This window comes from Typopeltis vanoorti, chromosome 11 (genome assembly GCF_054136105.1).
Source record: "Typopeltis vanoorti isolate ZY-2024b chromosome 11, IOZ_Tvanoo_1.0, whole genome shotgun sequence".
NCBI classification, from domain to species: domain Eukaryota; kingdom Metazoa; phylum Arthropoda; class Arachnida; order Uropygi; family Thelyphonidae; genus Typopeltis; species Typopeltis vanoorti.
In genome coordinates this window covers 110,203,332-110,227,238 of record NC_143559.1, presented here as the reverse complement: position 1 = coordinate 110,227,238, position 23,907 = coordinate 110,203,332, and the positions used below count along the sequence as shown (strand labels likewise).

The window sequence follows — 23,907 nt, the reverse complement described above, 5'->3', positions numbered from 1 at the left end:
GTGGTACAACACCAGGGCACTCCTTGCAAAGGTGGAGCAAGCTACCAACACTCCTATCTCAGTATCTCCCATAATGCAAAACACATCTCCTTGCGGATATGTCTAATGTTATGCATTAAGGGAAGGGCCACAACCCAGACTAGTTTCGACCTTTATTGAGGTCTCTTCAGTGGGAGCCAGGCCCAAGTGGAGATACCAGGCAGAAGCATTAGCAGGTCATCTCTACCTATAGGAGTTGCCAAATGGTGTGCCACCCTTTTTTAATAAATTACTCTGGATTTAGAGAAAGATGTTGAAAGTTCATTTTTCACTTGGTTAGAGTATAATAAATTTAGTTTAATCCTGCATTATGGGTGATACTGAGATAGGAGTGTTGGTAGCTTGCTCCACCTCTGCAAGAAGTGCTCTGGTGTTGTACCACCTTACCCCAGTCCTGAAGATACTTTCAGGCGCAAATTTTGTTTGCTCACACTTGGATAAAGGATTAAACTAAATTTATTACACTCTAACCAAGTGAAAAATAAACTTTCAACATCTTTCTCTAAATCCAGAGTAATTTATTAAAAAAGGGTGGCACACCATTTGGCAACTCCTATAGGTAGAGATGACCTGCTAATGCTTCTGCCTGGTATCTCTACTTGGGCCAAGCTCCCACTGAAGAGACCTAAGATCAAGTTTTCAAGGTCGACGTATGTCTCCGAGTTTGGACTACCTTAAGGATCACTTGTAAGCAGAATTCCAGTAGCAGACCAGTTGTGGTTCAAGGTCAAGTTAGAGCATCCGGTTACTTTCGAGGATTCCGGTGGCAGACCACGAGATCCCCCGAGAGATCTCCAGAAGTCTCCTTTCAACGTTCTTAAGGCTTGGATTGTGTTCCTGCGGTCATCCGAGAAAGCTCTAAGCTGGTGGTAAAACTGACATCAGTGGTAAGAATTGCTTTATTTGTTTTCAATTCAGGGCCCTTCCGTTTTGAACAACGCAAATTGTATGGGAACTTACTTTCGTGATATAGGGACGTCCTCTCTTTTTTAAAACAATGTCTTCGGTTTTACCAAGGGTGAGAACACTCGGTTTCGAAATAGACATAGAGATCCAAAAGAGAACCTTTGCAAAAATCATCATAGATAGAGTGGGGGTGGACAAAATTTCCGGTTTTACACCGTATGGGGGGGGGGATATCAGGTCGTTTGTGCGAATGCTGCAACATGTGAGCAACTGCTGAGTGGTATAGAGTGCAATGGGAAAGTCTTTCATCCCTTTGTGGTTGGAAGTGTTGCAAAAACAGTCAAAATAGAAAGGTTCCCATTAGAATATCTAGAAGAAGATAAAGATATCATAATCAAAGTTTACTCGAGATGGGGAGCCGTGAAGGACATAAAAATTGACATGGACGCTGAGGTTCCTCAGTGGAAGTCGGGAGAGGTCTTGTTCTTGATCATGATGAAGGAGGAAATCCCAAACTTCGTCATGATCGGATCAGCCCAGGTGATGGTTAGCTATCCGGGTGTAAAAAGACAGTGCTTTCGTGCGGATCACTGGAGCACTTAGGCGCGGACTGCCCCAAGAAAAAGTGCAGGAACTGCATGGGGGCAGGACATGCACTATCCCAGTGTGAAGCACCCCTATCTGAAATGTAGGGACACCACCCACAAAATCAACGTTTGTCCTAGTCGGACACTTGCAGAAAAAGCAGGAGGCACTATTTCACCAATCACAGAAGCTACAAGGCAAGACTCACTGACCGCAGACAACACAGCTACAGGCACAAACATCTTAGACCCGGACGTCTTTCCAGCACTCACAGCATTAAATGAAATAGAAACAGAAAGAGAAAACAAAGAGAAAACAGATGAAGCTCTCCCCAATCGGCCTCACAAGAAATGGTATAATGAAAGCAACGAGACATCAAGTGAGGACAAAAAAGACTCGAAGAGCCAGAAAAAAGATAAAACTACAACAACAGAAGCTTTTAAGAAATCTCCATGCAAAAACCCAGAAAGTATGAAGAAAAAAGAAGGAAAAGAAAAGAAAAAAAAATATAAGGTTGTGAATTTGGAAGATGCCACCATTACTGGAAAAACGAACAAACAAGAGAGCCCAAAGGAAACAGAAGGGGTAACCACACGGTCAGCGAAGAAGATCAAAGATTCGTCGGTCAAAAAACCACCTACTAACAACATACGAGCTGAAATTGAAACAATAGAAGAACAAGAAGAGGTCTCAGAAGTAATAGGACAACCTCATAAAGGAACTCCAGGCAAAACTGAAACAAGGGCAATACCAGAATCCACAGAGATGAAAGCGAACTCATTATTACTGCATTATTTAAAAGTGGACTCCGAGCAGAAGAATCTGCTAAAAAAGGGGATAGAAGTTTTCGGAGATGTTGAACTACAACTCACAGGGAAAAACACACCAAACGTGGTCAGCGTGGAGTGGAACGATGTCTTTATAGATTTATAGAAGATATAAATAACATCAACAATGAGGATTGCTACCCAGGCCCGAATGGAGGCGATGAAGTGGGGGATAGCTTTGCGCAGAGCCCTTGCAGCAGTAAATTACTACGGTAATGGCAAGCTACCCGCGCTAATCCTTAAAACCTACAATAGTGAAGAGGAAGAATTAATTTTCGACATGTCAAAAAGGCTCTAGATTATTAGTACAGCTCTGCTAGTTTAAAAAAAAAAAAAAAAAAAATCCTTTAAGTTTTGTTTCTGTTTGATCCACATAGAAGGGGGTATCCTGTGAACCTGGGCTGCGAAGGCCTACATCGAGGCGGTGCAGCTCCTTGTGGACTGCATCACCCAGGCCAGGCTCTTCTCCCGCTTCTTTCAGTCTTAAATTGGTCATTCATGTCACCCAGCTGTTTCTTACTTTAGGTTTGTCCTTGCTAATTGCGCTGGTTTTTTCTCATGTCCTTCTTTCAGTTCCTCTTTGCAAAAAAAAAATAAATAAATAAAAAATAAACTTAATTTTATTAAATTTCATTACTAAATATTATTAACTTTCATTTATAAAAAAAAATGTAATTTTAATCACTTTAAACTTAATCTATTGCTTTTTTTCCTGGAACTTACTCCCTGCGAAACCAAAGATCAAGTAACCTTAAAGTTAGCATATTTATTAAGCAAGAAGTGACAACAATCACCAGCTAATAGCAATTTTTAAATAGCAGTCTAAAGCAGGAAGTTGACGGATATCCTCCACAAACACCATATAAGTTTTTTTTTTTTTGATTTGGACAAAGTTAAATGCGAACCTCAGGGTTTGGTGTTTATTTTTAAATTTGTTTTATGTATGGTAATTTTTTCTTTATATAAAAATTAAAAAAAAAAAAGAAAAAAAAAAGAACAGGTAACAGGAGGTTATGTATATAGACTTCTTAGCCAAACCCACATTGTGGAACGGCAAAAATAGGTTGACTAAGGCCTCTTTTATTTCCTACTACCCTACTCTAACTTTCGTTCTTTCCCCTCACACTGTCTGCTGATCCTTAGCATGCTTTTTACTCCAAAGGCCGATGAGGAGAAACATGAACTCCCATTCGACCTCAATAAAGGTCAAAACTAGTCTGGGTTGTGGCCCTTCCCTTAATGCATAACATTAGACATATCTGCAAGGAGATGTGTTTTGCATTATGGGAGATACTGAGATAGGAGTGTTGGTAGCTTGCTCCACCTTTGCAAGGAGTGTCCTGTTGTTGTACCACCTTACCCCAGTCCTGAAGATACTTTTAGACACAAACTTTGTTTTCTCACACTTGGATAAAGGATTAAACTAAATTTATTGTATACAGCTAATTTAGTGTTCTGACTAATTTCTCTCTTATTCCATATGCATTTATTCAATTGACTTCCTACGATACCAGCTTTGTTGATAGGGGTCAGAGAGTGCTTGACCTAGTAATTACATCTGAGGATTTGGCTGTAACAAATATGACCACATTGCCACCAATCGGTGAGAGTGATCATAGGGTCTTAACTTGGGAGGTGGCTAAAGGTGTAGAATTTTCAATTAAGACAGGGTACATGTGGAATTATCGGGCTGGAAAGTATGACAAGCTTAGGAGTTTGATTGGTTCAGTGCCATGGCATGTACAACTGCAAGGACTAGAAGTTGATAGTGCATGGGAGGTAGTTAAGAAGTGCTTGCATGAAGCAATGGCTGACTGTATACCTAGAGTCCGAATAATAAATCAAGTAGGGGTTAAATGGATGAATAACACCATTAAGCTTGAGCTGCAAAAAAAGAAACAACTATGGAGGGAATTTAAAGAGAAAGGTGACCGGCAGACACATGAACGGTATAAAGCGCAAGCCAAAAGGGTAACGAGTGTGGTAAGAAAAGCAAAAAAGGATTACGAAAGAACATTGACCATGCAGGCTAAAGAGAATCCTAAACAGTTTTTTAGATATGTAGCAAGTAAAAGGAAAAATGTACATGGCAGATTGATTTTAAAGAATGCCGATGGTAGGGAGGTAACTGAATCAGTTGAGATAGTTGAGTTACTGAGTGAGCACTTTGCAGAAGTATATCATCCAGGTGGTGACATTGCAGAAACGAATAAACCAGTAGATTATATGGGAATTGTGGTTAATGAAGTGGAGGTGAGTAGTCTATTGCATAACCTCAATGTCAATACATCTGTGGGATTGGATGGTATACCAGCTCGTGTTGTACGAGAAGCAGCTAAAGAATTGTCAGTACCCTTGACCATTTTGTTTAATTTGAGTCTCGGGTCTGGGTTAGTCCCGAGCGGGTGGAAAGAGGGGAAAATAGTTCCACTGCATAAAGGTGGTTCCAAGACTACTGTAGTAAATTACCGACCGATTAGCATATCAGGAATCATTGTCAAGGTCTTAGAGAAAATAGTCAAGAGGAAAATACAAGATTGGATAGAAGAAAATGGGATACTGTATCGGGGACAGCATGGTTTTGTGAAGGGTAGGTCATGCCTCAGTAACTTGCTCACGTATTATAACACAGTGACGGCTGAACTGGATAAGGGTAATGGGTTTACGGTGATTCTACTGGACCTTGCCAAGGCCTTTGACATTTACTGATTAGAATTCCACATGGAATTCTAATCAGTAAATTGCAGCATATGGGAATGGACATAGGGTTGGTGAGATGGATAGGAGGGTGGTTGACGGAGAGATATCAGAGAGTGGTTTACTCGGGAGTAGAGTCCACAAGACGGCATGTGACTAGTGGTGTGCCACAAGGATCTGTTCTTGGACCACTGCTGTTTAATTTGTTCATAAATGATATAGGAAATGATCTGAGAGGAACAGTTCATTTGTTTGCGGATGATGCGAAGTTGGGTAGGGCAATAGTGAATGCAGATGACGTCAAAATTTTGCAGGATGATTTGGATAGATTGGAGGTCTGGGCTAAGGAGAGTGGATGTCAGTTTAATGTGGCAAAATGTAAGGTTATGCATTTTGGGGTGAAAAGATTGGTGGCAGTTTACTGCATTGGTGGAACCGTGCTCTAGGAAATTGATGAGGCACGAGATTTAGGAGTGTTGGTAGATAAGGAATTGACATTTAGGGGACACATTGCAAAAGTGACCAAAACAGCTCATCAAATCACTTGGTTGCTGAAGAATACGATGACAAGCAGAGACAAGCAGGTTATTGTTCCTCTGTATCGAGCCTTGATAAGACCCCATCTAGACTACTGTGCTCAGATTTGGTCACCTAGGTTTCTTCTTGATGGGGAGGAGGTGGAGAGGATCCAGAGGCGAGTGACCAAGATGATAGCAGGTCTGTGGAATGAACCGTATGAGAACAGGTTGAGGATTTGTGGGTTGCAAAAATTGGTTGATAGGCGGAGGAGGGGAGATATGATTGAGACATTCAAATTACTGAAGGGTTTCTATAAAATTAATTCAGAAGATATTTTTGAGAACAGGGCTGGTTGTGGGAGGACTAGGAGACATCCATGGAAACTGGGCAAAAGTGTGGTTAGTAAAGGTGTTAGAGCTGGGTTCTTTACTTTTAGAGTAGTGAATGAGTGGAATGCGCTCCCTGAGTCTGTGGTGGATGCTGTGACAGTGAATGAGTTTAAGGCGAGGTATGATAGATACTGTATGAATGTCAAATAGTTGTGATGAATATGATTTGGGGCCTCCCTCGATGAGTCCAATGACTCCCTGGAGTTGCCCGTAACAATAATAGTAATAGTAATATTAACTAAAAATCGTGCCTAAGTAGCTGAAATGTTTTACTTGTTCCACAGGTTCTCCATTCAAAACACAGTTAACATTTTCAATGATTCTGCCTATTTTCATTGTCTTTGTCTTTTTATTGCTGACCTTCATACCACATCTATTACAACAGTTGTTCAATTTAGTCAGAGAATCTTGCAGACTTGTAGTGGATTTATTTAGAAGTATAACATCGTCTGCATAAAGCAAAGAGCTGACATTAACATCTCCAATTTTGATATCATGTTTTATACCACTTTTCATCATAATGTGATCAATATAGATAATGAATAACAGAGGGGATAGTGTACATCATTGTCTGACACCAGATTTAACATTAAACCATCTTCCTGTACTTCCTTCAATTTTAATTGCTGACTTACAACTCAAATAAAGACTAAGTATTGCTTGATATAATGCTCCATTGACACCATATAACTGTAGCATATTGAATAGCTTCTCTCTTGGCACCTTGTCATATGCCTTTTCCAAATCGACAAAACTTAAATACAGATCTTTGTTATATTCCCATGATTTCTCCACTATTTGTCGTAAAGCGAAGATCTGACCCTGACAGCCTCTATCTGGCCTGAATCCAGCTTGTTCTTCATCAAGCTTTTCTTCCACAATTCTTCTCAACCGTTTCTCAAGTATACTTGCATATATCTTACCAGGAACACTCAGTAGGGAAATACCTCTGTAATTCTCACATTCAGTTTTATTTCCCTTTTTATATACGGGAACTATGAAAGCTCTACTCCAATCATCGGGAATTCGTCCCTCTGTCCAGGCATTCTGAACTATGCAGTGCAGCCAATGTAAGACTTTATACCACCATCCTTCAGCATTTCTGGTAGAATATAATCTACTCCTGCTGCCTTTCCACATTTCATGCCTTTGATGGCTTTTTCTACTTCAAGTATGGATATATTTCTGACTGCATGCCTAGTCAGTGTTTTTGATCACTGTGCTATCATCACTTCTTGTTTCATTTAGCAGTTTTTCAAAGTAATTACTCCATACTTCAAGGATACTTTTTCTCCTGTTTTCATGTCACCTTTATAGTCTCTAACTCCTTTTACAGCACTCTTTCCTCCATTCCTAAGCTTCTTCAATAACCTCCAGAATATTTTGCCACCTTCGTGATATTTATTTTCTATGTTCTTGCCAAAGTCCTCCGATGACTTTTGTTTAGCTAGTTTTACACACTGTTTAGCTTTCTTACATTTGTCTCTGTATTCTCTAACAGCACAAGCTCACTTATTTGCCAGGAACTTTTGATATGCTTTCTTCTTTTCCTTCACTGCCTCTTTAACTTCCTGTGTCCACCATGGAGTTCTAATTTTTCTATCCTTGCACACAACTTCACCACATGCCTCTCTAGCTGAATCAATTGGGGCTTTCTTCAAGGCTTGCCACTGAATCTCCAAGGTTTGGTTCCTGTTCTCAAACTCTTTCATATTTTCTTCAATAATCTTTGTGTATTTTAGTCCACAGTTCACATCAGAGAGATGCTCAACTTTTATTTACTTTAAAACTTTCTTACATGTTTTTCTTTTCAATATGAAATTCAATTTTATCCTGCTCAAGACTAAATAGTGATCACTTCCAATTTCAAACCCTCTGTACACTCTGGTGTCCTACACCAGGGAAAAAACATCACTATCAACAATAACATTGTCAATGAGATTTTTCTTATTCCTTGACTCTTCTCTCCATGTGAATTTGTGCACATTTTTATGTTGGAACATGGTGTTAGTAATAACCAGTCCATGTCCTGAGCAGAAATCAAAACAGATATTTGCCATTATTATTAGCTTTGCTCTTTTCTCCAAATTTTCCCAAAATATTTTTGTATATCTGACAATCATTTCCTACTCTGCTATTTAGATCCTCAACAAGGACCAACTTTTCCTTTTTCATTGTGTCAGTTTCTTTTTCTAAAGCCTCAAAAAATTTCTCCACTTCTACCTTAGTAGAACCTTCTGTGGGACCATAGGTACAAATAAGTCTAATTGTCTAGTTTCCCATTCTTATATTTGCCCACATTACTATACTGCCGTTCAAGAAGATTAGCCTCGTATTTTGTGTTGAATACTATGGCTACTCCTTCTTTTCCTTGATTGTCATTGCCTGTATATAACATTTCGTATTTATTGCTCAGAAAGATCTCACCAGTTTTTGTCTTTTTTGTTTCAGTCACCCCTATTATGTCGATCTGGTACTTATCTAATTCCTCAACTAGCTCCATTTCTTTGCCTTTCAGGCTTCTTATGTTGATAGTACCGATCTTTAACTCTCGTAATGTTGAGTTGGGGTGTGTTTTCAGATTTGTTCCAGTAGCTGACTTTTTGCTGTTCCCCCTGGTTCTCTGGTGAAAACAACGGAGGCCTTGTTTAACTGGGCAACGCCCCAGCCGGCATGAAATTTTGTCATGTTGTACTGTCATTTTGTATTTTGGTTTAACCAATAAGAACACAATTTGGTCGGCTAAATCCCAAATTGCCAGCCCATCCTCGTTCGTTCAGTATCCAGGTAGATACTCAACAGGGTGCACTATGAGAAGGTGAGGATTGGACATTAGGTCAGAAGCCCTGGTCGGTTCTCTGCATTCCTTTAATAAAAAAACATTATTTTTTTTAAAAATCAACTAAAATAGTGATTGGTATAATGAAGATTACTTCCCAAAACTGGGAAAATTTGCTGAAGGCATTCTTATTTAAATTAGGCTGACAAATTAGAGCTTCACAACTCTCTTTATATACTAAATATGGCAGAAAAAACAAAAGAAAAAAGTAATAAACTTTAACACCCATTTACTCCATAACATATATATCATTGTAGTCATTCAGTCCTTTTATTTTTTTGTGCCTTTTGTGCCATAATGTACAATCCTAGTAACAAAAACAGCTTTTAGTCGTTTAGTCCTTTTTTTTTTTCTGATCCTGATTTTGGAAGATAAAACATCCGCAAAACTAACTTGACTTGTCTAACTCACAGAATAATACGTAGTCCCGATACTCTTCCATGAGTACCAGTGCAAATCTATCTATGTGTCCATAATACAAAAGACCACAAGAATGATGATCCTGCTATACTCTTGAATGGAAGAGGGAAAAAAGTCGATCTTTTGGATGGTGTAAAGATGTCAATAATTTGTGAAATGGTAACCGAAAACTGCATAGTATTTGGATGAACTTTTCATATAAAGAATGGAAATCCAGCAAATATCCTCTTAAGTGGAATGAAGAGCGGTTATAGTTGTCCATGATATTAGAAATGAGATCTGAGTTTTGACCTTATAGTTGCATTAAAAATGATTGTGAAACATGATGAAATTGGAAAAAATATGACTGCGACTTATCTCTCAAGTCTAAACAACATAGGCTTTGGCCACTTCAAGCTTCCATTAAGTAAAGTGATAATATTACAGAGGGTAATGAAATGCACCGTAGTAGTTGAATTTCACTGCTCATATATATCTTTCTTCTGATGAGTGTAGATGTACCCCCCCACCTCAACTTCTATTTATGTTAGCTTTCTCCTAGGAGGCTCCTCAATTCAAATGGCTTAATAACTTTTGACTAAAGATTTTTATCCAGGACTATACTAATCAGGCTTATTTGGTTAATCGAATTTATGGCCAAAACAACTCAGGCTATGGGGAAGAGTGTTATTATGTGTGCTAATTGCATGTGTTCTAATGGTAAACCCTGCCAACTCCATATAAGACTGGCTAACTCACCGTCAGCTGAAAATGCCTGATGAAGGTTCTTCACATCCTAGACAGGATTTGAACCCAGGTCTTTCTAACCTTTGGTTGGAAAGACCTTGGTTCAAAACTAAAAAAAACCTTCGTTGGCAACCTTTTGGTTTCCAACCAAGGGAAACCAACTGAGCTATGGGGACTCATGCCTGCTAGTTTGAAGATAACAGAGGATTTAATTACTGTAAATAGACAGAACTTCACAAAATTCAGCATATACTCAGTTAGTGGTGGCAAGAATATTATTTCCATTAGCATTTTACACTTTCAAGTTTTTGCATATTCCTTAACTGAAGTGAATATCCCTTTCCCAGTTTTTTAGGCTTCAGTTATTAATGATATTCCTAATCTTAATCACAATAATTCCATTCACTACCCCAGGTTTGATCAAGCTCCCAACATAACTAATGGAAAAACCAAACTTCTAAGTCTTAGTAATGGTTTACAGTGGTAGTTAACTTTGCAACATGGGAATCAGATTTCAAATACTCAAATGAAATGTCATCTATATCCAAAATTGGGATAAAAAAAGGAACATTCCAGTTACGTTAGTTATGTATTCCAGCTAGGTATTCTAGTTACTGGAATACAATCTAGTATTCCAGTTATGGATAGATAACATTTGGTCTAGGCGCTCTGGCAGACTGTTGAGAAGCCTGCCCTGCTAGTATGGGATGAGTTTCGTTCTCACAGATGATGTTAAAAATACACTCAAAATTGAAAACTCAGCTGTAATTCCAGGAGGTCTAACTAGTCAGCTTCAACCTTTAGATGTGTGTATTAATAAACCATTTAAGGAATTTATGAAGGAGAAGTGGAACAGCTGGTTGCAGTCTTCAGATTTTGAGGTTATTCCATCAGGAAGAAGGCAGAGGCCTAGCATTTTGCAAGTTTGTGAGTGGGTCAAAGCTTCGTGGTGTTGGATACTAAATATATAGAGATTTGAGTAATTAATATTTACCTCAGAATCCAACATGATCTTCCATCACATAAGCTAGACTTGTAATTATTATTTAATGTAAATCACTTGTTTATAAAGTAATACTCATGTAACTACCTTTAAGTTCTATTAATAATTAATTAATTAATCAAGGATATATAATAATAGTGAAAAGACTGTATTAAAATATTATTAAGTTTATTTTATTTATTGCTATGTTAATATTATAAGAATTTGTATTCAACATTTTAACTGCATATTAATTGAAATGTAAATATTCCTTATTTGTTCCTGTATGTAGAGGTATAACGTTGTGCAATGCCTCAGTTTTATTATATTTTGTTTTAGTTGTCATGGAGACGTATATGTAAGATAGTGAGCACGAGATTAGAACAGAGCATGGCAGATCGGTATTGGAGGGCTGGAAAGGATTTTAGTAGAGGAGAACACGAGAATAATTTCGGCAGCAAGAAGGGATATATAAGCGGAGAACAGAGAAAACGATTCATTCGAGGAATTAGAGTGAGATAATAGTGAGTAGAGAGATAACAGCGAGTCGGCAAGAGTCAAGTAGCTCACTAAGGTATACTAGTCGAGGAGTGAGTTAGCTAGTAAGTTGCAGAACAAATAAAGCAACGGAAGATAGCAAGGTAGTAACTGGATGACTAGAGATAATTTTGTTGGGATTTTGACTCAGGACCGACCTTTCAGGGACACACAGAAACTTGAAGAATAGGACGGAGTAACTAAGAGAATAAGTAGAGGCAGCAAGGTTAAATTTAAATGATAGCTGTGCTAAGAGATATAGTGCCTAAAAGATTACTTAAATGCTGGAAGAATAGGCAATTGTGCATAAAAACTTCAAGTTAAAGAATTACCTTAGTTCATGAGTTATTGGTAGAATACTAAATTGGTCAAGTGATGTCAAAGATAGTACAAGCGTTTTGCTCCAAGCAAGAACCTTTAACTATGTGAATCATGACCATTAATTTATTCAGTTATTACTAAGAGGATTTTTTTTGTTTTTAATGAGTGATGTTAATTGTTTTAAGTGAATACAATTATAAAAGGTGTCTGTACATAAGTAGATGAACAAGGAAATTTACTGGTAAGAATTAACCAACTTTGTTACTCCTATGCAGAGATATGTGTGTGTTTCTTCCTAAAATATCCCTACATTAACAGTAACTTTTGCGGAGAATAGCTGGAGTGTGGATTTAAGAGTGTATACTTGTGAAGAAGTGTTGCCGTCCTTATATTGTCTTTGAAACTTAAGTAACTATGAGATATTAATGTAGTTGATTACTAAGGAACTTATGACACTGAACTTTTTCAAATGATTAATTGAATTTTGTGAAAGATGTATTTCAGACAATAGATTAACCATTGCCTGAAATTATATGACTATATTACCAAATGAGCTAAAATGTTTGTAATACCTTATTCAGTGACTTAAACTAAAGTGTATAATTTGTTAGCATATATTAAATGTTTGTTTTGTTGATCTAAAGTTGTACTTTGCCTGAATCTCTTTTACTGCACCGTTCATAAAATAATCGAACCAAAGCGGGTGAATTAAATAAGTTAAGTAAACTCGTCCTGTATACATAATAATAACAACACATAAAAGGGAAATAGTTGAGAGTTGGTTTTACTTTAATTCTTTGACTAATTTAGATATAGAGTGGCGCAGTCAATAAATACAAAATTTCTCTATATTTGGATTAGAAATCAACTAGCAACTTATTTTTTTTGTTTAAGAACATCGTAGTGACAAATTGACGGATCCAACAATGGGATGCTGTGAAAACTGAGACAGTGGTTAAATCATTTAAGAAGTGTGGCATTAGTAATGCACTGGATGGTACATGGGACAATTCATTGTATGAGGACTCAGATTCTGATTCAGATGTTTCAAGTGTCTCTTATTTAGGTCTGGAGATGAATTTCTGGGTTTTGACGAAGAAGATTAAAAGGTGGGTACTCTTTCTTAGTTAGATTAGGTATTTGCTGAAAGTAGACCTACTTATTACTTTATATTTGAAATACTGTAAATTCATTATAATGTTCAGTGATAAAGTTTTTTTCCTGAAAATGTGCACAAAAAAGGGGGTGTATCTTATAGGGCGGCGCTTCTTATATGCCAGCAAATACAGTACTTGGAAACACTGCTAAAAGAAACAAACAATAACAGACCAGTAGTAGAAATTTTTCAAGAGGAATGCAAACAGGAGTACATATCAATACTTTTGAAAAAACTATCAAAAGCCTGAAATATGGCTGGAGTAGATGATATTTGAAAAGAAATGCTCAAATATGGAGATATAAAAATTCTGAAAGTAGCCACACTGCATACTTCAGAGAACCTTGTCAGAATGTCAAATTCCAGAGAAAAGATTAGTGCTCTCATAGTTCCCATCTATGAGAGGAATTTCTCTTATAGACAAGAGGAGAAGTTTCCCCATCTTGCAGAGGAATTTCTCAATGTTCCAGGTAAAATTTATACAAGCATACTTGAAAATAGGCTGAGAAAAATTTTAGAGAGAAACTTGTTGGTTCAAATTGAATAGAGATTTGTCAAGAACAGATTTTCAGTTGATGACAAATGGTTGAAAATCATGGGAATATAACAATGATCTCTACTTGAAGTCTTGAAGATCTGGAAAAGGCATATGATATGTCCAGAAGAAAGCTTTTCAAAATACTACAAATATATAGGGTTAATGAAATATTATATGGAGCAAAAATAGCCTTAATTTAAATTGTAAGTTAGCAGTTAAAATTAAAGGAAATACAAGAAGATGGTTTGATGTAAAATCGGGTATAACACAAGGATGCACATTATTACCACTCTTATTCATCATCTATATGGATTATATTAAGAAAGAAAGTGGCATTAAACCAGATATCAGAATCTGAGATTATCAAACTTTGCTCTATGCAGATGATAATGTACTCTTAAATACATCAAGTCACCAGAATTCTCAAACTCAACTGAATAGCAGCTGTAACAAATTTGGAATGACAATTGGCAATAAAATGACCAAAATCATGAAAATATACAGGAATATAGAAAACTTCAGCCTTCCTTCTTTCAATAATCAAATTGCTATTATTATCATCTTTAATAGTTAAAACATGACTCAAATCAGAATAGAAAAATTAGCTAAACACATACCATGCTCTTTACCTCCAATATACAAATCAATGGGCATTAAGTCATTAACTTTATTCAAATTGTATGGCTCCAAATCATTATGTGGATCCAAAAACCTTAAAAAGTACCAGGCACTATCAACAAATGTATCCATAGTATCAGTCTCACGCTTTGCATTACTTCCACACCTGCATTTACAAAAAATTATTATTAAAAGCTTTATATTAAAAATGAATGTTTGTCTAATGTTTAAATAATCAAAAATAAATGTCATGATTTACACAGAAATGATATGCAACAGTGATGAGTATCTATCTATTGAATAAAAGATTAAATTATAATTTTTGAGATATTAATAGGAAAATGCTTAAAATATTCCACCTGTGAGAATTGAAATACATCAAACACTGTTTATATCTCTGAATCTATCATCCCTCACTAAATGCCTCTCCCTGCTCTTTTTTTCATATATGAAACACTGCCACAACAGTAAATTCAAATACATATAGTATCACTGTGGTTAAAATTAAAAAAAATTTTTGAATTTTTTGAGCTCAATTTTTTTTTTAAATTAAACAACTTAACAACTTTACCAAAAAAAACCCTCTTCTGCATCTACTTCACCAATATTCATAGCATAAATGCCTTCTTAAATGATGTGCACTGCCAACAGAGATTCAAATCCAATCTTCCATTTTTAACTGAATTGTAGCTACAAACAACACAGTGTGCCTCTACTGTCTAAATTACATTCTATGATTCTTCTGCCATGGCAGATATGACACCATTATGTCTAACCTTTTCTAATGAGACAACATAAGCACATCTGCATGTATCTTTTTTTATTTAGATCTTAAGATTCTCTAACAAACATTGTGTACAAAATTAATCATTACATATCTTTTGTTCAAATCCAGAGAAATTTTGTCTGTACATGTAAACAAGTGAGATTAGCACCCCCACAAGTAATGTGCTCTTGAATAATAAATGTTTTAATGTATGATGTGATATAATGTAACTTCTGTAACCATTGGTTGGCCAGGGACAGTGTTTATGTTCTCCAAACAATAAGTCATGAGTTTGAATTCCACTTTGGCATGGATGTTTGTGAATGTCTTTAGGAGATACAAGAGTTTCATTACTCAGTACCAAGATCACTATCTTGCTTTTCAAGGAGGTGGCTTGACAAAGTTCCATATTTAGTCTCAAAAACAGGTTTCAGAATTTTGAAATTTAGACCAACCACTGGATTAATACTAATGACCTTTCACAGGTGGGATTCATGTAAAAACTGTGGAACAGTTCATCTAATTAAATTGCTTCAAAGCATTTAAAATTATGATTAAAATTATAACAGTTGGAAAATAATGTGTGTTTCAATTTTATTTTTCATATAATTTTGTTTTAATTAACAATTAAACTGTAATGGCAGAAATTAAACTATTTCATTATTATGGTCATGTGGTGAAGACTGTGTAGCTCAGTGGATGTGGAATTTGCATGCACAAAGGAAGACTCCTTGGTTTCGCATCTAGTCGGCGACTAGAAGAAATCTTTCTAAGTCTTTTTTCGACCGGTTCCTGAGTTAGTCGATCTCTGGCATGGGCAAGTGGGTTTTTTCTCCCAGAAACTTGAGAAAATCGACCATAGAACCCACATTATTTCAGACATTAAATACGAGTGTTAGGGTTAGGGACCATGAGATGGCGGCACTTGTTGAGTTGTCTCTCTTCACTGCGTGCAGCTTAATTAGTGATAGCCTTAGGCCAGCTATCTCTGATTGGCTGCCAGTGGAGACTGAACTGTCCACTCAGTCCCCAAAAGTTAGATAGGGCTAAATGACAAGGCCATTTAGCCCTATCTAACTTTTTACTCCCTATACAGGAATAAAAAGGCATCAGCTGATTTTTTTTTTTTTTTTGGTCATGTGGTACTATAACGAACTCATAAGGATGATGGCGGTTGTACAGTTGATGGTTAAGTTTTGTTATTGTCAATTGATTTTAAAATAGTAATGAGGTCATCAGATATGACCAGGACTTCTCAGTATAGCACTGTTAAAATGCTCACTAGAACAGTGGTATAACAAGAATTGAATATAATGCATATTTTAATATATTAAGAATTAGAAATGCATTTGTGTATATACTACTTACTTAGGACACAAAACATGTAACCATTTTTCATCTTGTGACAAAGGAGAGACACCTTTGTGTTCGAATGATGATATATGAGGATGGACAACTGGAAGATTACCATAAGGAACTGGAACAATCTAATGGAAAAACTGAACATGTATAAGTTACCACTTCATTCATCAATTTTAAGGTGGTTCAATGATTATCTGTTGTGTATGTGATGTAAAATCAATTAATGAAAATAAAAAGTTATTTCTTTATTTGTTTTCATACAGATAATGCTGAACATCAAACATCTGTTATAAGTCCATTATGTTTTAAGTATGGTAAAATTACATTTTAAAATGTAACAAATAAAAGCTAATAACAGCGGATTCTTCAAATATTAATTGTATTAATTCATAGGAAATTTTTTGACAACAATTTTTTTTTCTAATATTTCTACACACTATATTTGTTAAAATCACAACTAATTTCTTTATGCAATCAGTCTCTGTTATGTTGAATCTATCAAGGTGTCTGTCAAAAATCTGTTATAAGTCCATTATGTGTTAATTATGATAGAGTTACTTATTATTTTTATGGCTATTTAGCCATAAAAATAAAATATAATATAATAAAAGGCACACTGGGATGCAGACAGCCAGCAACATCCTACAAATGTATGTCTGAATTATTCCTCCTATACATTCTTCATATATCTGTCTATATAAAACATCAATAATTGTCTAAAACTTGAATAAAAAGCCAATGACATGATAAAAGGGGCACTCCTAAACAAAAATAGGCTAAATAGCCATAAAAACAATATTTACTAAGAGGAGTAACACAGGAATTTTCCCAGAAACAATATTAATGATAGAATTACATTTTACAATAAAATAAAATACACATCAAAACATCTTATACATGTATGTATAAGATGTAAATATGTAAAAGCATATTTTATCAATTTTACTTAATTCTGTAAGTTACTTCTGTGGGGAAAAAAAAGGGGGAGGCATGCACAATATGCAAATCCAGCCACTCATGTTTCTTGAAATATTTCTAAAAATGGTCCCATTAATTAAGTTCATAAATTGTTTATTTTGAAGGCTCAAAGGGAGCTGCCATTTCTAGCTCTAATTTTTACGCTACTATTCTTGATATTTATACTGTAGAACAGCGATTCCCAAACTGTGGGCCACGAACCCCTCGGGGGCCGTACGTTTTATTGAGGGGACCGTGAAATAATGAAAACAAATTTTAAATGTTTTAAGACTACGCAGATTTTTTTTTACTCTTAAAAGAAATGTATTTAATTTTTATTATTTATTATTTCTTTTTTGTCCTTTTTTATATTTTAATGAAAAAAACCACACACTGGTGTTGGTTCACAAATTTTGCTTCTTGCATATTTCGGCGCTTAATGAATATTAGTAAATATATGCTTATTCATATAAGTTTCATTTCAAAGGTATTGATAAGAAACACAAAAAAGATTACAAATGCAAAATCTTGAATATAAATTGTATTGAATATAAATACAACAAATATCATAATAATATATGTCTATATTATGATTTTTTTTTGAAGGGGCCGTGAAATATTTTAATTTTTCCAAAGGGGGCCTTGGCATCCATATGTTTGGGAAGTACTGCTGTAGAAGCCATGCTATGTTAACCATTGCATGGCATTTGCAATGTTGTTAATTATCTGTTATTTATTCAAAAAAATGGTATAGCTAAATTCTGTTGGAGAATGAGGAGAAAAAAGTCATTATAACCGAGGCAATGTTCAAGTGTAGGAAAATGATAAGGAATTTAAACGCCTCTCCTATGCATATTATGAATAACATACCACTGAAAAGCACATTATTCATTGAAGAAAAAAGAAGTTTCCAGATATTATTATAAGGAAAAGAAACATATTTATAATAACTGAAGAATAATTATGTTACATATTTATAGTAGTACAAAGGTCTTCTAACCAAATTTACGTTGTTTTTTTTTCCTGCATCTGAAATGGGCATTTAATATATGTTCTCCTTTCCTATATTAATTTCCTTTCTTTCTTGATTTTCTTTAATAGACAAAAATACTAAGTTTGATTATAACATAAATACACTTCATTCTTTTTCATTTTGCAAACCTACCTTGAAATACACAAACCTCATCATGATTTCCCACTACCTCAAAAGGTATACAAGATGCTATGATATATATCATCACCACCTCACTCTTTCCTTAATGCTGGGATTCTAGCCTGTTATAACTAACTTGCTTCATATAAATCCAATTAATGTCCTGATAGGACAACTTAATTCGATTTGTATAGTCTATTTAATTTATAAAATGATAGTTTTATGGTGTTGCATAGATGCTAAATGAGTATATGGCTTATATAGGCAATATAGAATGGGTGTTAATTCTGAATTCCATTTTAATACATCATGTGTGATACATGTTATCTTGGATGGTTAAGATTGCTTGCTTAATGACAAACACTACTTCAGACATTATTATAATTTTTTTTTTAATCTAGTATGATCAGTACCTTACATGATGGACAATCGATAACAGGAATTGGAGTCCCCCAGTACCTCTGGCGAGAAATTAACCAATCTCGAAGCTTGCTACTTGTTAAATATCCTCCACATCCCATGTCTCTGAGTTTAAATACCACAGAGTTTCTAGCTACTTCTGGTTCCATTCCTGAAAACTAAAAAAGAAAAATTTTAGAATAAATAAAGTACAACAAATGAAATAAATTTTGTCATTGTTATTTTTTAAATTATAACTTAAATGCAATTAGCTGCTTGCTCTCTTTCTCTCAAACTAAACAAGAATGAATTTTATCTTGATATATCACTGAGTCTACATAGCTCAGTGATAAGTGATAAGCTCTTTAGATGGAAAGGTCTAGGTTCAAATTGTCTATGATGTGAGGAAACCTTTACCAAGTCTTTTCAATCAAATTCTGAGTTAGCCAGCCTCATACAGCAGTGGAGGATTTTTTTCTTCTGGAAACTCAGGTTTTTTTATCCCTCAAAACAGGAAAACTGGCCAGAATACACATGCAATATACAGATATAGGACACTATGGGAATAATGATTAACCACTTTATTCCATCGGATTTAGTTTTGAATGCCAGCCTGGTAAAATGTGGATCTATGCAGCAAGAGTGGAAGAATTCATATTGGTGATTGCATAGATGCTAATTAACTGATAGGTCTCTAGAGGAAGTGAAGAAGTTAATTTCTGATGACATTCTCACTTTTGAGAATGTCATCAGTTTTCCTCTCCCATTCTGTTTAAGTGATGACCACACCATCTGAGATTAGCTCTGCTAACACATTCCTGGATGCTAACATTGTCACGTTCTTTCCTAATATCCTTATTTTTAATATGATATTGACATTGATGCCATCTGTTCATGTCCCTAATCTTTCTCAGGACTCTCATATCTGTGGTCTCTAGTCTTTGATCAAGTGTCTTATTTTTAACCCAGCTCTCAGATCCATAAGTTAAAATTGGTTTGAACACGGTCATGTATACAGCTAATTTAGTGTTTTGACTAATTTCTCTTTATTCCATATAAATTTATTCATTTGACTTCCTACCATACCGGCTTTGTTGATTCTGTTGTCTATTTCCATATTTAATCTACCATCTTCACTAAAAACTGTGCCTAAGTAGGTGAAATGTTTTATTTGTTCTATAGGTTCTCCATTCATGATGCAGTTGATATTTTCAATGTTTCTACCTATTTTCATTGTCTTCGTCTTGTTATTGCTGATTTTCATACCATATTTTCATATTACAACAGTTATTCAATTAGGTCAGGGAATTTTGCAGACTTGTATTGGATTTATTTAAAAGTATAACATCATCTGCATAAACTAAAGAGCTGAGATTAACATCTCCAATTTTGACATCAGGATTAATACTGCTTTCCTTCATAATGTGATCCATATAGATAATGAATAACAGAAGGAATAATGTACATCCTTGTCAAATCTTTCCAGTCAAGATCCTAAAATAACTTGCTTATGGAGAGACAAATCTAACAGGTGCTTATTCATTTTGTGAAATTAATCCACCTAAAAATGAATATAAAAAAGTGCAAGGATAATGAAACAGCCTCTTTGAAATGTGTTAAGATGCAAATAATGATAAAAACACAAGATCATGTATAGCAATGTTATTTCCATGCTCATATAGAACATATTTGAGAATAAATTCAGCAAAGTGCTTATTAATCTGGAAAAAAAAAAAAAAAAACAGTTTAATGACTTTTGTTAAAAAAATGGTTTTAAAAGTACTACTTCAGTTAAAATGTAAAAAAATTTAATAAATCAAAAAGTTATAAAACTGGATTAAACAAATAACAATCTCTATTACCTTTCATGTTATTTCAGATGTAATTATTTTCTTTCTTTTGTGTGCGTGTAGTTACTGATGGCTACAATTTGCCAACTATGGCAAAAAGCAGTAGTAATTCAAGCCAGAAACTGATGTCCTTTAAACATTTTGGATTATTTATTTTTAAAAAAAATCTGTTGAGTTTTGATTACTCAATTAAAACACTAGCTTATGTGATGTATCCGATAAACCACAGAATGATAGCACAACTTTGTATCAATGGGATGTGGGTGGGACTTTTCAGTAATTATAGCAGTGTTTACTATATCAAGAGTCAACTGTATAAGTATTGAATTACAAGAAACATAAATAAAAATTTCAGTAATTTAATAATTTAAAAAGGATAATTTGTAGTTCAGTTGGTTTCAACAATGTCTCTTAGCTGGAAAAACCTGGGTTTGAATCTAAAACATTGAATTACATGAAATATAAATAAAAATTTCAGTAATTTAAAAAGGAGTGTCTATAGCTCAATTGGTTTCAGCAATGTCCTTTAGCATTGCTGAAACCAATTGAAAAATCTGGAAAATCCTAGGTTTGAATCCCATCTAGAATGCAAAATACTTTTAGTACAGTGTTTCAATTGAAGGTTAGTTATTTTTGTCATATGTAGGTAGCAGGATTTTTTTCCCTCCTGCAAAAGAGGCAAATGGCCAGAAGAAAACATGAGTTGATAGTTATAATATGCTATGCAGATATGATTAACTGCAGTATCAGAGCATTAATCAGATTTTCCCAGAAGACAAGTTACTTGGTCATGACATGCCATTGTGCCTGACACATAATGAGAAAATGGAAATAATTTAAAAAAAAGCTAAAAATGAAACTAAAAATGAATGTTATCAGGATAATTACCTCTTCAGAATTAACGAGTTTGCCGAACTCATCCAATATTTTAATTCTGTGAAGATTATGGCGACAAGCAAATTCATCATCTTCAGCAAACTGGGCAGGAATACCTTATAGAAAATATTTTAAATTTATATATAGTAATAATAAATTAAATTAATTAAAATGAATCAACTTATATATCAATACAAAAATTAAAAAAAAAAAAAAGGTGAAATCCTACTAAGTAATAAGTATAAATGTTATATTTGAGCAACAACAATCAAGGTAAGGAAAGAAAGAGTAAGCGACAGCATTCAACACCAAACATGAAGATAAGCTTCTTGATTGGAAGGCAATTTCAAGTAGGGTTTGGGCAAACTTCAAAATGGGCAATTAAACTCATTTGTGCCTACAGTACTATAGAGCAATGTTTCCCAACCTGTGGTCTGCAGACCACAGGTTGGGGATCTGCGAGATAGTTTATTTTCATTAAACTTTATCTTATCATGTTGCTCACACATGTTCATATTCTTCCAAATATCTCCATGTATAACAGTATTCCATTGTCATAAATGACACATTTAGTGTTGTAAAATTGTAATTTATTACTTCATCTTTATGATATGTAAAATATAAAAAATTTCCATTTTGGATTTTATGGGGGCCGTGGTGAATTAACATTCGCTATAGGGGGTGTCCACGACATCAAAAAGGTTGCGAAACACTGCTATAGAGGATTCTCCTAATGAAGAAGGAAAGGAATTTTTTGAGTCGTTAAATCAGGCAACTGACATAACAAAATGGAAAAAAGTGATCCTTGTTGGAGATCTAAACAGCAGATTAGGAAATGAATCCTACCAGGCATACAGAAAGGCTAATAATGGTAAATATCTGCTTGATTTTTGCTCAGAATACGAACTAGTTATTACTAATGCCATATTCCAACATAAAGATGTGCAAACGTTCACATGGAGAGAAGACATCAGAAATAAGAAAAGCCTCATTGACTATGTTATTATTGACAGTAACAGTATTGTTGACAGTGTGATATATTTATACTGATCCAAGATACAAGAGTATACAGAGGATTTAAAATTAGAAGTAATCATCATTTATTTTTAAGTAAAATAAAAAATGAATATCACACTAAAAAGAACAGTATATAAGAAAGTTTTAAAAAGAATGAATATTGAGAAGTTTTACAAGTAAACTGGAGACTCAACCATACAAACATTGAAGATATGAAACACTTCAAAGACAAAAAACAAAACAAAAAACTTTGGCACCTCAGAGGCAAACTCTGAAGAAAACATTGCTTGATTCAGCTAAGGAGGCATGTGGTAAAGTTGTCTGCTAAGACAGAAAATTAAAAACATCATGGTGGGCACAAGAAGTTAAAGAGGCAGTCCTGGAAAGGAAGAAAGCATACCAAAGAATCCTAGCAAATAAACCAGCAGCAGATGCCCTAAAAGAATACAGAGAAAAATGTAAGAGAGCAAAGCTATGTAAAATTAGCTAAACAAACGTCATTGGAAGACTTTGGTAAGAATATAGAAGGTAAATATCAAGACAGTGACAAAAGATTCTGGAGCATATTAAAAAAAATTAGAAATGGAGAAAAGAGTACTGTAAAATGAATCAAATATGATAAAGGTGATATGAAAACTGATGTTAAGGATGTTCTACAGGTATGAAGGGATCACTTTGAAAAACTATGCAACAAAAAAAGCAGTGACAGAAATGTAGTACGAGATATTCAAGAAAATTGCAAAGAGAAGTACTTAATACTTGAGATGGAAAAAACAAATCTACCAAAAGCCTGAAATGTGAAAATGTGACTGGAGTAGATGATATTTGATGAGAAATGCTCAAATATGGAGGTACAAAGTTCTGCAGTGGCTACACTGCATAATTCAGAGGGCCTGGTTAGAAGATTGAATTCCAGATGACTGGAGTAGAGCTGTCATCATGATGTCATCATGTTGTCATGTCATTATGATTGGAGTACAGCTGTCATGTTACCCAAAAGGGAAATAAAACTGAATATGAGAATTATTGAGATTTTTCTCTACTAAGCATTCAAGATAAGATTTATGCAAGCATACTTAAAAAGAAGCTGAGAAAAATTGTGGTAGAGAAATTTGGAGAAGAACAAGCTGGGTTCAGGCCAAATAGAGGCCATCAGGATCAGATTTTCACTTTACGACAAACAGTTGAGAAATTGTTGGAATATAACAAGGATCTGTTCTGTAGATCTGCAAAAGTCATACAAGGCGGCCAGAGAAATGATTTAAAAAAAAAAATTATATGGGATATATAGAACATTATACAAAGCAATACATAATCTTACGTTCAAGTTGTTATGTTGTTAAGCATTTGATCAAAGATTGGAGACTTCAGATATGAGAGTTCTGAGAAAGATTAAGTGGGTCAACAGATAACACTGCTGGCAGAATC

General features: G+C 34.8%; 1 protein-coding gene across 4 annotated transcripts in view; it reads right to left on the bottom strand.

The window, feature by feature from the left end:
* The window catches only part of LOC150101933 (putative leucine--tRNA ligase, mitochondrial), a 212,305-nt gene that overhangs the window by 77,615 nt on the left and 110,783 nt on the right, over window positions 1–23,907 (bottom strand). For all 4 annotated transcript variants that reach the window (XM_090400328.1, XM_090400327.1, XM_090400330.1 and 1 more), the window contains exons 10-13: window positions 21,475–21,578; window positions 18,751–18,915; window positions 16,234–16,352; window positions 14,099–14,265 (exon numbers count right to left, since the gene is read on the bottom strand). In XM_090400328.1, the coding sequence (XP_090256454.1) occupies window positions 14,099–14,265; window positions 16,234–16,352; window positions 18,751–18,915; window positions 21,475–21,578 (555 nt within the window). The remainder of the gene's footprint in view (window positions 1–14,098; window positions 14,266–16,233; window positions 16,353–18,750; window positions 18,916–21,474; window positions 21,579–23,907) is intronic.